Source organism: Armigeres subalbatus, chromosome 3 (assembly GCF_024139115.2).
Source record: "Armigeres subalbatus isolate Guangzhou_Male chromosome 3, GZ_Asu_2, whole genome shotgun sequence".
NCBI lineage: Eukaryota > Metazoa > Arthropoda > Insecta > Diptera > Culicidae > Armigeres > Armigeres subalbatus.
The window spans coordinates 424,731,376-424,744,220 of NC_085141.1; the positions used below are offsets into that span (position 1 = coordinate 424,731,376).

Sequence of the window (12,845 nt, forward strand, 5' to 3'; positions counted from 1 at the left end):
CGAGTGTCCTCCAAAAACCGATTTGTTGAACAAAAAGTGGTTGAGCGCATGCCGGTTCAAGTTTGTATGAAAACTAGTATGGAAACTAAACCTTTTATTACACTGGCTACAGTGCCTCCCCTCCATACGCTGGCGAAAAGAGAATCCACATAGCTGAAAGCAACATTCCAGAGACTTCACTGAAAGAAAACCGCACTGCAGAAAAGATCCATTGATTACGTAACGCAAAAATAGCATTTTATACCCCACTCACCCCCACGTCACGCTTTTTGTATGAAGCATCTGCCCCTGGTGCAATAGTGTAGACTAGACTAGACTAGCAGTATCTGCCCCTGGTGCGATAGATATCACAGACAAATTCTGGGTATTTTGTTGAATTGCACGTTTCACTGATGCCTTCTGAGAAGCCTAATTATCATGCTAAAGATTCGCAACCTCGATTAAAATCGACTCGCAACTATTGGAACGACCATTCTATATGGATTATCTATGGAGTTGAAGCTCTTGAATATTTCATCCAGTCATATGGTCTCCCCCCTCGCCAGGGTCCAATGACGAAGCACCACAATCAGAATAATGTTAAATTCCATCTCGCCATATAAACTGTCATACAAGCCTGGAACGACTTGTGCACGGTTAGCCTCTATTCAAACCAGCCCAAACTATCGGATGACACCCAAATTATAAATCACAATCGACTGAGCGGGAGCAAAATTATTTTTTGACCCACCCTAATTATTAGTTTGCTGCTGCCGGTACCGTTGTTTACATTCGCTCCGCGATTAGTTTTTAATCTTTTTTTTCGGGCAAAAATAGCAGTTTATATTAAGTTTTCGGTTTAAACAAGTGACTGATTTCGAAAAGCGATGTTTAATTTGCATTCCATCAACATTTCGGGCTCCTCATGTGCGGAGAAGTGAGTGAAAACTTGATTTTTTCAGTGCCCTTTGAGAAGAAGTGAAGTGCAGTGATAAGCCCACCAAATCGCGAACGGTTAATAAATTGGCACGAAACTGCTGATTTATGATATTATTCGAGCCGAAATGCATGGGACTCTTTGGATAAACATGTTCATTATCACGGGAAGTGAATAAATATGCTGAGAACAGGTTAGTAATTTCAATATTAGACTTTTGTTCGATGCTGTTCGATGCATTCGAATGTTGGTGGGAGAGGAGTGCGGGAGGTGTGGGGTTGGTCCGTGGAAGGTCCGGTTCCATATTGGCGGCCATCGTGGTACTCTTCCAACTATGTCCTTAACGCAAGCAAAATGACTGGTACTATAAACAGCAACCCATCTTTATCTCTCATATGTTCGAAATCAACACTCACTCGTCCCAAGTGGGCTGAAAAAGTATCCACATGATAGGGACAAGGATGCCGACCTTTTGTCCATTTCTCTCGAGACTTTCGCTGGTTTAAATGAGATATTGCGGACATGCATCGTCGTCTTTTGCTATTTGGCGTCAAAACCAAATGTAAGCAAGCTGGCTGGTGGAATAATTCTGGTTGGAAATGCAATATATGAAGATTTATAACGATAAATCTAGACCAACATTTGAAAAGGGCGTAACCGCCAAAATTTATTCCTTCTGATTCTTCGTCTACATATAGCTACGTATAGCTGTATATGTGGACGAAGAATCAGAAGGAATAAATTTTGGCTGTTACGCCCTTTTCAAATGTTGGTCTAGAAATGTGCTCAACCGTAGCATAATGGGCCAAGGTTTGAGCCGTTACCCCTAGTTGTAGGGCTGGACGTCCGGCATCTCGTGGATCCAACACGCTTTGGATATTCATTTCCAAACTTCGGTCATCCGGGTTTGATTGATTTCTGCACTAATAATTTCGTCCATTACGGTAATCAATAGTTGAAAAAAAATTTTTTTTTTTTTTTGACGCGTGGAAAATTTTGAGTCTTTACACAGCCACGACTTACTTCGATCTCCGCGAATTGTTGCAATAAATCGGTTAAGGATATATGCCCGTAAAATAAGTAAGTTTTTGAAGTGTATTTTTCATACCAATAACAAAGCATTTTCCCCATAGCTTCTAATCTCCTAATCCTATCAGGCTCATTCTCGACAGAACACAATGAAAAATGATTACCCGTGTTTTTGGCACATCTGTATTTTGTAACTGGACAAACATGAAATTTCTTGGGAAACAACAACACGACTGGGAGTTTAACAGTAGACATTGAGATGGGCATCAAGAAAAAAATATTATTGAGGGATAACGACAGCGAAAAGGATGATTGAACAATGGTTACAGTCTATCAGAAACTTTCAAAAACCAGTGAGCATTGGACATTAGAGTGATTCGAATTTTGACTGTTTTGCTCCCCCATGCTTAAACGATTGCATTTGCCTTTTTATAAAACCCACCTAAATTTTTAGCTAATTTGGAAGTAAATTGAGTGAGCACGCGCGGCTTGAAGTTTGTATGAAAATTACTATTAAAACAGTTACTTTCATGGAAAACCGTTCCCCAACGCTTCCCTTTAAACTCTGAAAACATATGAGTACATCGGCAACATTAGTATTCATAAGTATAAGTATTCTGTGTAGGCTATGTGTTGATTATATTAAAATAGTTCATGGGTCACCTCACGGAACGGTCTTCCACATAAGGGTCAGTTTTCTCAGTAATTTCCATACAAACTTCAAATGACGTGTGCACAGTCAAATTACATCCAAAATTGCTAAAAATTTAGGAGGATTATTAAAATGGCAAATGTAATCGTTTAAGCATCGGGGGCAAAAAAGTCAAAATTTGAATCACTCAATTGGACATATTACAGATTGAAACTTTATATTTAATCTACGAAGAAATCTCCTCTCTTCAGATACAATTTGGGTTGGGCGGCTGCTCGCTTTAGTTTTGATCTGGGCTCTAGTGCGCTAATGCTAATGACGTTGAACATAATTAAAGGATGAGCAATCTCAAAGTCTTATTCGTTTTTGGAAACGTGTATGGTTTAAGTTGTTGAATCAGTTACAATATTAGAAAGGTGACTCGAGGAGGCACTACACACCGTGTTACACCCGTTTTACACCCAACCGGCAATTGTTAGATTTTCTAACGATTCTGTATAAGAATCTACCAAAACCTGTATAAGAACTGCGCATATGGGAATATGTTAGATTTTTATACAAAAAATGTAAGAAAAGCTTACAAAATTGTAAAATTCTTATACAATATTTGTATAAGAATCTAGCAATTTCGCATATGCCCAGTTCTTATACAAGTTTTGGTAGATTCTATACAGAATTGTTGGAAAATCATACAACCGCTGGCTGGGTGTATCTTTTTTTCACCTTGTAGTTTTGGAGCGGCGAATATCGGTTTTTAGTTGTTTGGTGAAACTGTAGATATATCAGCATGCATATTGCTATTAATCACGCGCCATGGGATTATTCAAAGTCATATCTGTTGTTGCAAAAAAGATTAGCATCGAAGAAGAAAATGATGATGATTTGAAAATTATTCATGCTCCCGTATTACGTTAAGGATTTTGAGTTGTGCAGCAGAAAGGTATTCAGAAAGTGATGTAGAATTCACCACTAAATTCGGTAACAATGCAGCTTTTGATCCAGTGAGCAACAAGTGTGAGTGTTCAAAAATTACCGCTATTCTCAGTTCGCCTCAATCGGATCTAGACCGCTGCGATGAACGGAATCTGCTAATTAGAGAAAATAATCAAATTAGCAAAATGGGGTAAATTGAACAAATGGGGCGAATTGAGTAAATCGAACAAATTGGATAAAATGAAACAATCGTAAAAGCGTAAATATTTGTTCGCTTTTACGAATGCTTAATTTTTTTGACAAAAAAATGGATTAGGCCGAAAGTCATTTGACCGAACGAGATGGACATACGACCAAATGTCAGGCCGAACAGGTCATTTGACGGTCATTTCTAGACCAACATGTGAAAAAGGCGTAACAGCCAAAATTTATTCCTTCTGATTCTTCGTCCACATACAGCTATATATGTAGACGAAGAATCAGAAGGAATAAATTTTATGGTTACGTCCTTTTCAAATGTTGGTCTAGATTTATCCTTTATGAATATGAATGCGCAAATTAATCACTTCACAACACTGGATTACGCTTCAAGATGAAACCGAAAATAAACTTAGGTTTGGAGTCTCTAGTGTAACTAGTAACTCTAGTAAACTACACCTGGTATAGAATCAAAGTTAACTGATTATCTCCATACTGGCTCACAGAGTCTTAGGGTATTATTTTCAAATTAGTTTGGCAAATGTTCCAGGCACACCAAATTGTTCTGGAGCCAGGCACACCCAATTTATTCTTGAGCTCTGGTAGTCATCTACATCTGGTTAAATAAACCATTCGCATCCCAGCATGGCTATGCTGTTCAAGAGATATGATTTATGATACAAATATGTCAGAAAAGGATGTTCCAGATCAATTGCTCCCAGGGTTGTAAATCTATTTTGAACTGTTAAAGCGTGCCGCAGAATATTTGCAGCATTTGTTTTTTTTTCATATTGAATCACTTATCATAAAATGAGTTATTACTATCCCATTTAATTCCATAACATAATTATATCTTTACAGATACGTTCGAGAGGCCATTTCAATGCCCCGTACAGGCTTCGACTACGCTCATTAGGGACCCCAAACTTTGGTTAATTTTTTTAAAGCATCTTGAAGAACGAGCTAGTGAATTAATTAATTAGAAATATTCCGATACCGATCAACTTCTTTCAGACTGACCATTCCCAGAACTCCATACAAACTTTGGTTCTGGATTGAGAAGCCGTGTTGAAACAGGGCTTTACAACCAAAAACTATAGTTTGTATGGAATCCTGAAGGAAGTATACATGAAGGCTATATTTCGCTCCAAAAACAAACATTTTATAACGAGACGAGCCAGCCTTGGGCTGAAAGTCTCGCTAATAAGGACAAAAAAAACATTTTATAGAAGGCCCGGAGACACATAGTGTTATATACTGATCAACTCGACGAATTGAGGTGATGTCTGTGCGCAAAACCCGTTTAAAAAACTCACTCATTTTTTAGGCACTCATCTTTAACTTGCTCTTGCTCGCAACAGTTGCATTCGACGCAGAATCCTTTCCAATTCTATTGAACATTGGCCAGATCAGACGATAGGCTCAAAAGTAATGGTTAAAATACTATTTGTATGCCACACGAAAAAGGCTCCATCACCGCTAGGTGGCTAAGACTGGGTTTTTTTTCTTCCCTTTGACCAAATCTACTGTCAAAGTTTGGAATAGACCGCCGACCAGTGAAAACGACTTTACGATCGGTGGTGAAGATTTCTTTGAAAAAAAAACGAGCAATGGGTAATGTTTTCAACATAACCGCGAGTAGACGTAGGACTTGTATAAACGTATTGTATTTACATTTAACTTCTTACTTTTGCATCTATGGAGTTTGATTATAGGTATTGATATTGGAAACGACAACTTCCATGCTTTGTAGAATTATTAGCAATTTGTTTATTCAAAACCTCTGGAAATAAAAGTAATAAATAAATACATACTTAGAATTGCTTTGTTTCTAACTATTAAGCCCATATTTTTTCAAGCAAATGTAGGTCATTTATATATTTTTTTTATTAATGATAGTATTTGAAGTTTAAAAAATCTATTTATAAAAATTATTCAATGTTTGATTCCAAACTCTACGTCAGGTTTATTAATACAATTTCTCAGAAAATGCAAAACAAAGAATACTAGTAAATAAAGTTTTTTTTTAAATATTCTATTGGAAATAATATTTTGTGAACTTTTTTTAAACATTTACAAGTAATACAGCGAAATTTTCTAAGCTAAAATGGATATTAACACTATTGCTGATTGTGCATCTTTAATTGCTAATGCCTTCTGCAAACAAATGAAAGTAATTATTTTAATCAAATTTTTATTTTCATCAGTGTAGTTGATTTTGTTTGCTGGGGAATCAGAACTGTTATAGTATAACCATGTACGTGTCGTTTAGTACCAAGCACTTCTTAACAAATGGCAAATCATATGACATAACTCGTACCCATCTCGGGATCATGTGGATTATGAAACCAATCACCTGGATGAGCAGGAGCAGACCAAATCTATCTAATTTTATTCTTCTTCATCCACCACCGCTGCCCTCGCTGCCTTAGCCATCATCGGCCTCTAGCCGTGAACTCCGAGCGATGCGACGGGCGATTGCATCCATCGAAACCGACCCCACTGCATCCGACCATCATCAAGCACAAAATGCCAAAAAATGCGCCCACTTCTTTCATGCATATTCGTTCTACCGCTGGTGACTGCATGCTGTCGCTGTGTAGGTAAACACAGCGAACGAACGAACGAAACGAAAAATGCGCGAGCAAAAAGCACGTCAGTACGCGCTGCTCTCACAAATTGTAATGACTCGCACACGGCAGACACTGCTTCTTTTATATACAAAGAAAATCTTCCGATAGACCCGAAGGCCCCGTGACATACCGCATTCTGATGTCCGTGTTAGGAACGCACGGGATTGGTTACATATGAAATTTTTACTGGATTTGACAAGAATTGAAATTTTCAATAGCTTATCGTTAATAATCTTAAGTTTCAATGAAATACGCAAATTGCTGGAGAGTGTCCGAGTCGATTGATATATGAATCTTAAAAATCCATCGAAAGATAAGGGCGCTAGTAACGTTCAAAATCTTCCCTTCCAGCGTAACGCTCTCGATTTCCAAAATTCTAAATGACACCCAGTATAGTAAAGAAAGACGTAAGTCCTACGTCAAAATTGAACGCGGCTTTACAATTCAAAACAAAAAATTGTCCTGGAGATGTTTGGTCCATAAGAAATTGATCAGTTTTAAAAATTCAAAATCTAATTTTATTCTTCCCCGGGCCGCGCTTCTAGATGCAACCAAAAATTAACTAAAGTTTGTGGTACTTTATTGTTTATTGTTTATTTATTAAAATAATTCAACTAACAATGAATGTATAAATGAATATTGCTTAAACTAATTGGTTACGGTTAGCGGTACGGAAAAAGTCTAGTAACCGATGACGAAACACGTTAACTGCTAAGTTAAAGTCAAATACATCGGAAAATTCGTTGAAGCGTCAACTGATGGATGGATGGAATTGGTTCGTGTAGTGCATAATTGCTAGTCTGTGGTTCTAGAAGCAAAAATAAACGTTGACGAAGAGGTCTTTCAGGTGCATATATATTTAACTGCGACAGTAGTGCTGGACAATCGATGTGACCCGTGAGCAGCTTCCCAGCAAAAGTAGCTTGAGCGGCGATCCGTCTAAACTCTAGTGGTTCGATGCTAATCAAACGACACCGCTCCGCGTACGGTGGCAAGTTCGTCAGATCACGCCACCTTAGGGATCGAAGAGCGTATTTAAGAAACTTTCGTTGATCGGCTTCGATTCTAGCGATCCGTGGTCTGGAAAGGGCACCAAACACATCCATGTGGTCTGGAAAGGGCACAAACATCGCACAAGGGAACAGTACTAAAGCATAACGGATCACGGAATTCGTCGGCAATTTTGAAAATAAAACCCAATTGACGATTAGCTCGGGCTACCATGTCATCGTAGTGAGCTCTTATGTCAGTCCACTATCCAGGATAACGCCAAGATCCTTAATGTGCTGAACGCGAGTAAGCGATCGTCCAGACAGGACATAGTCGAAGATGATTGGTGCGTTTTCCGGTGATATGAAATGATGTTGCATTTTTCTATACTTAAGTCCATAAGATTTCTTGAGCACCAGTCTGCAAAAATACACAACATATTTTGCAGTTCGTTGCAGTCTGTCAGGTTTTTCAGAACGTAATAGATTTTGGAATCGTCTACGAAGAAGAAGCGATAGCCTTATGACAACAGCATGAAAATATCATTAATGAGAATATCATTAATCGAGAATAGTAGAGGACACAGATTGCTGTCTTGAGGTACTCCCGGTAGTGAAGATTTTTTTTTAAATACGTCCAAACATGCGCTACTGAGACTTGCCAAGTTAGCTAATAGAACATAAGACTCGAATTGTGTTGAACAGTTCTTCTTCTTTTTCAATGGTTCTACATTCTAACTGGAACCTGGCCTTCTTTTGAAATCAGTATTCTATTAGCATTTCTTCAGTTATTAGTTGAAAGCTTTTCTATGCCCGCCATTGCATGAGTATGTATCATGTGTGGCAAGTACAATGGATTCACTATGCCCAGGGTGTCGAGAAAGTTCCCAACTCATCTTAGAAAACATCTAAGAAAACATCGAAAACATCTTAGAGCGGACCGAGAATTGAACTCGCAAACGGATTGGTAATCCTACGCCTTGACGCGCAAGGCTTCTGAAGACCCCCAAAGAATTCTCTATCAGATGCGAAAACGTTTGGAAACCACTGCCCTCTGATGTATCATCCGCTACTCACCCAGTGCTGCTGACCGATGGTCCCGGCGATCCACTGACAAAATCCCCGGTAGAACTCCACCGTTTGCCCATGCCGCCACCGCCCATCCCAGCACCGACCACCGAGGCGGATAGATTCTGCATGTTTGGCTGCTTGGGAGATGGCGACGGGGCAGGGGATATCGAATGGCTACTCATCGAGTCGGAATGCAACGAACCGTTGGAATGGTGGATAGCTTTCTGCGCTAAACTACTGGCCTTAGCCGTCGACATGTTTCGCGATGGCGAACTGGTTACCCTGGAAGGTACTCGCCCGAATCGTTTCTCATCCACGCTGGAGTTCACTGGAAAAAATAACGATTTAATATAATAAATCTTCATAAATTGTAATAAGTTTGACATACATCTGGTGATAGTGTTCCGCGAAAATCGAAAACTTTTGCTGGACATCACCGAACCGCTGTGTGAGCTTCCATCGGTCATGTTCTTAGCGTTGTCATAGCTATTGTCGATGGTACTCAACCGTCGCAGCACGTCGGCTAGGGTGGACTTGAGGCAGACGATTTCATCCTTTTGCTCCAACACTATCCGCTCCAGGTCGTTTACGCGCTCCACCAGACCGGCCTTTTCCGTTTCCAGCATTTCTTCTGCAAATAAACGAAGATAAGACATAATATCAGTCGCAAGCTATTGGTGATTTTGCAGCTATTTGTGTATCGATTGATGCGAATGAAAGATACGAGACTGATAAAAGTGTGCGGAGTAAGTAGTTTTGATATCTAGAAATTTTTATTACGCCATCCTTTTTGAGCCACGCCGACGTCCTTAGAAGGCGATACTTTGGGCGCCGCAGTATCGGACGACTTCGATTCACCTTCGGATGCCATCCCAGACAGAAATCATAGGTCACTGGATTGCAACTTTTTGCACTTCAACAACAATTCTTCGGTAACTTGATTCTACACAACACAACATGTTCACTTCGTCTAATTAACAATCTAGAAGAAACCATACTAAATTCGTGAATCGTAAAACTACACTAGAAAAGGGCCGAACTAATGCGGCAAACAATATTCGCACTAATGCCTAATAGGCACCCAAACTGTGCCAGCTGCCACCAGCAGGCTGGAGGTCGTCATTTGACAGGACTGACCCGGAACAGTGCGACTACTATCGATACTGTGCGCAAGCGTTGGAATTCGATATGGCCGGTATACGAATGCCTATCACACATCACAACAGTTAGGTACGTAATGTAATCATGACGGTCGAAGAATTGCGATACAGCGTGTAGTGTTTCGGAAATGTCGTTGCGTGTAGTCATCCTTGCGATACTATGGGTTCTGTGACTCGACGACGACGTTGGAATTTAATCTATTGTCTAAACGCTGTTTGTTCAAATGCGCTAAACATAAATCCCTTATCGGCATCTTTTTATTTTGAAAGAACAAACATTTTTGACAAAGCTTACTTTGATATTTGATTGATTCAGTTATTCTCTACTTGGCACTTGTTAGTTGCGCGGCGAGTAGAAAATCGTTATCGTTGATTGCTTTTCATACAATGCACAATCAGCTGAAGGCTTGGTATACAAACATTCTTCTTCTTCTTCTTCAATGACTCTACATTCCAACTAGAACTTGGCCTGCTTTGCAACTATTAATTGAAAGCTTTTCTTTGCCCGCCATTGCATGAGTATGTATCTTGTGAGGCAAGTACAATGGATACACTATGCCCAGGGTGTCGAAAACACCCTAGATCGGACCGAGAATCGAACTCCCCATCTCCGGATGGCAATCCTAAGCCTTTGCTCGCAAGGCTACTGGAGACCACAATACCCCATACAAACATTATGTGATACAAATATCAGTATGACAGACCTTCTCAGAAGGATGGGGAATGCAATACAGATCATCATTGTAAATCTCCTCTGAAAAACTGCGAAATTCCTTGAGTATGGTATTGGATTCATTTTTATCAAAACATTTTTTTTTTAATCTTTCGTTTATTTGGAAGGCTCATTACGTCAAAACAATTTTATAACGTGTTTCATTACCTCATGATGTCGAAAAAATATATATTATTAGCGCCGCTTTAGTAACACCCCCGTTTCATGTGCACAATTTGGAGCATGACTATATTATCTTCGCGAGCTAAGTATTGACGGCACTCGACCGAGTGTTCAATCACAGACATAACGCACCGTTCCGATATCGCATTATTGGTTATCAGCTAAGGGGATGAACACCCCCGCTTCGCATCGTCTTCACTGGACGTCTTCATTCAGCTAATAATGACCGTTTGACTGATTTTTGTGGAGTGGGATTGGCAGAATATTTGTGTTTATATGGGAGTGAAATGTGCGGGAAATCGAGAAGAATGATCGAAATGTGTATTTGGTCCGAAAATTTAAGAACCAACGATTTGGTATACTACTGGGGCTAACCTATGGTGTAGCTAGTGTTATTGGGGTACGTTTGTAGGGTTTGAATAAGAATAGATTTATTTGCATAGGTATCATTTGGTTTTCCACGTGATGTTATGGAAACTGGTAACAGTGAAGGTCGTTTAATGTGCTTATATTTGCTGATATTGAGATATCGAACATCAACTCATGGAGAGACCATTGTATATCTATCGGCCGCAGTGACGCGACTGATTTGAATAATTATTCTGCACATAAATAAAATTTGGTCTTCAACTGAACAGTGAACACTATATAATAACCAGTTTTTTAGCATGAGAAGCAAAAGCTTGACTATACAATACAACTGCAAAATTTATCAGAATTTAGCGCGTAGTATTTTTGAATGTTTTAAATAATTTTATTGGTATTGATATTTACGGGGGTCAAATGCAGAAGTGACAAAATTAAAATTCAAAAAACCCGATTGCCATTTTTTCATATTTTTTCGAATAACAATAGTTGCATGAAGTTCCCCGAGATCACAAAATTTCTGTGAATTAAATGATGATTGCCGTAACAACATATTATGGCAAAGCTCCAAATGCGAAACCGTTTTTGTATAACTCAAATTCAAACATAATGTCACTTACAACCTTCTGCGTCTACCCCATTCGTTTAAAATTATGGAAATTGTCTAATTAGTGACTTTTTCTATGTCTATAGTGGCACATCGTTAAAGAATATTCATGTCAAAACTTGAAATTTTTATTTTTATTAGTTTGCGTATAAAAAGGCTTATCGATCGTAGTCCACACTATACCAATTTAATTTATGTCAAGGTAACAAGGTAAGGTTTTCATGTCTCAAATACAACCTTCTACTTTTTATTTTGCTTCAAAGAGTGCTATTGTGTGGCTATTTTTCTCGCCATAAGACAACGAGTATAGTGTAGTATTTACACACAAATTCCAAATTGTTCGTTAACATAATTGTTTAGAAATGCAAACCGGCATGGTCGCAACATGATTAGTAAGTTAGTGAGTAAGTAGTAAGAGTAATTAATGCCATAACCAACAACATTTATCAACTCGCTCCTTCCTTGATGTTAACTCACCGTTCAGCAGCCATGTTTATTACTACATCTCCACAAAAAACACAGAGTTAATAAACGCCGTTGGATATGAAATTACTTACTCTTACTCTCACTACTTACTTACTTACTTATTCACCTACAAGTTGGGCAAGCAAATCAAGCGAGCTATGTGGTGGGAACCAGTAAGCGAATAAATCTGTGTGTTTAGGATACAGGCAATTTATTCAATTAGAGCCCAATCAATATCTACGCACCGACAAACCATAACTCCGACGACCTGGTGGACACGTTTGATGAATGTCTTGATGAAGCCTATGGAGAGTATCCAAAGCATAACGTGAAAATTGTTATCGGAGACGCTAACACACAGATCAGTAGAGAGGACTTTTTCCGTCCCATAATCGGCCTTTAGCGACATCTACTTTGCACGAAAGAATATCCCAAAACACATCTGGAGACATCCAAATGGTGAAACTTGCACCCAATCGCTATTATGCAGGCTTCATCGTGTGATATCGTGCAGTATGCATATGTCACTCTGAGATACATCAAGCGGTACGAGCTCTCCAGCTTCCGCAGGTAACTGGTTACCCCCAGAGCTCTCGCCCATGACGCACTGCCGTACCTAAGAATAGATACGGCAACGCCTGCCAGTAGCGTACGTCTACTGGCACACATCTTGGAACTGTTGCACATCATCATCGAAAATGCAGCAACAGCAATCGAAGTCCTCTTGAACGCGACTTCACCCACATGAATCACTGCATGTTGAACCGACTTGCGGTTGTTGACGATAACCACCTCCGTCTTATGTTGAGCGAGCTCCAGGTCTTTAGCGCTCATCTAATCCGCCACCGTACTAATCATGTTACGTCATCGGCGAAGCCGACGATCTTAACACCAGGAGAGAACTTTAGTTTCAGAACCCCGTTGTACATAG

The 12,845-nt window shown here is 39.4% G+C and overlaps 1 protein-coding gene across 4 annotated transcripts in view; it reads right to left on the reverse strand.

Moving 5' to 3' along the window:
• Nucleotides 1–12,845, reverse strand: part of LOC134227394 (echinoderm microtubule-associated protein-like 2) — a 98,945-nt gene that overhangs the window by 21,212 nt on the left and 64,888 nt on the right. For 3 of the 4 annotated variants that reach the window (XM_062708815.1, XM_062708812.1, XM_062708814.1), the window contains 2 exons: nt 8,810–9,052; nt 8,428–8,749 (listed from right to left, as the gene is read on the reverse strand). In XM_062708815.1, the coding sequence (XP_062564799.1) occupies nt 8,428–8,749; nt 8,810–9,052 (565 nt within the window). Of the gene's footprint in view, nt 1–8,427; nt 8,750–8,809; nt 9,053–9,201; nt 9,527–12,845 lie in introns of those variants that run through there. The other variant, XM_062708816.1, reaches the window with a different exon arrangement.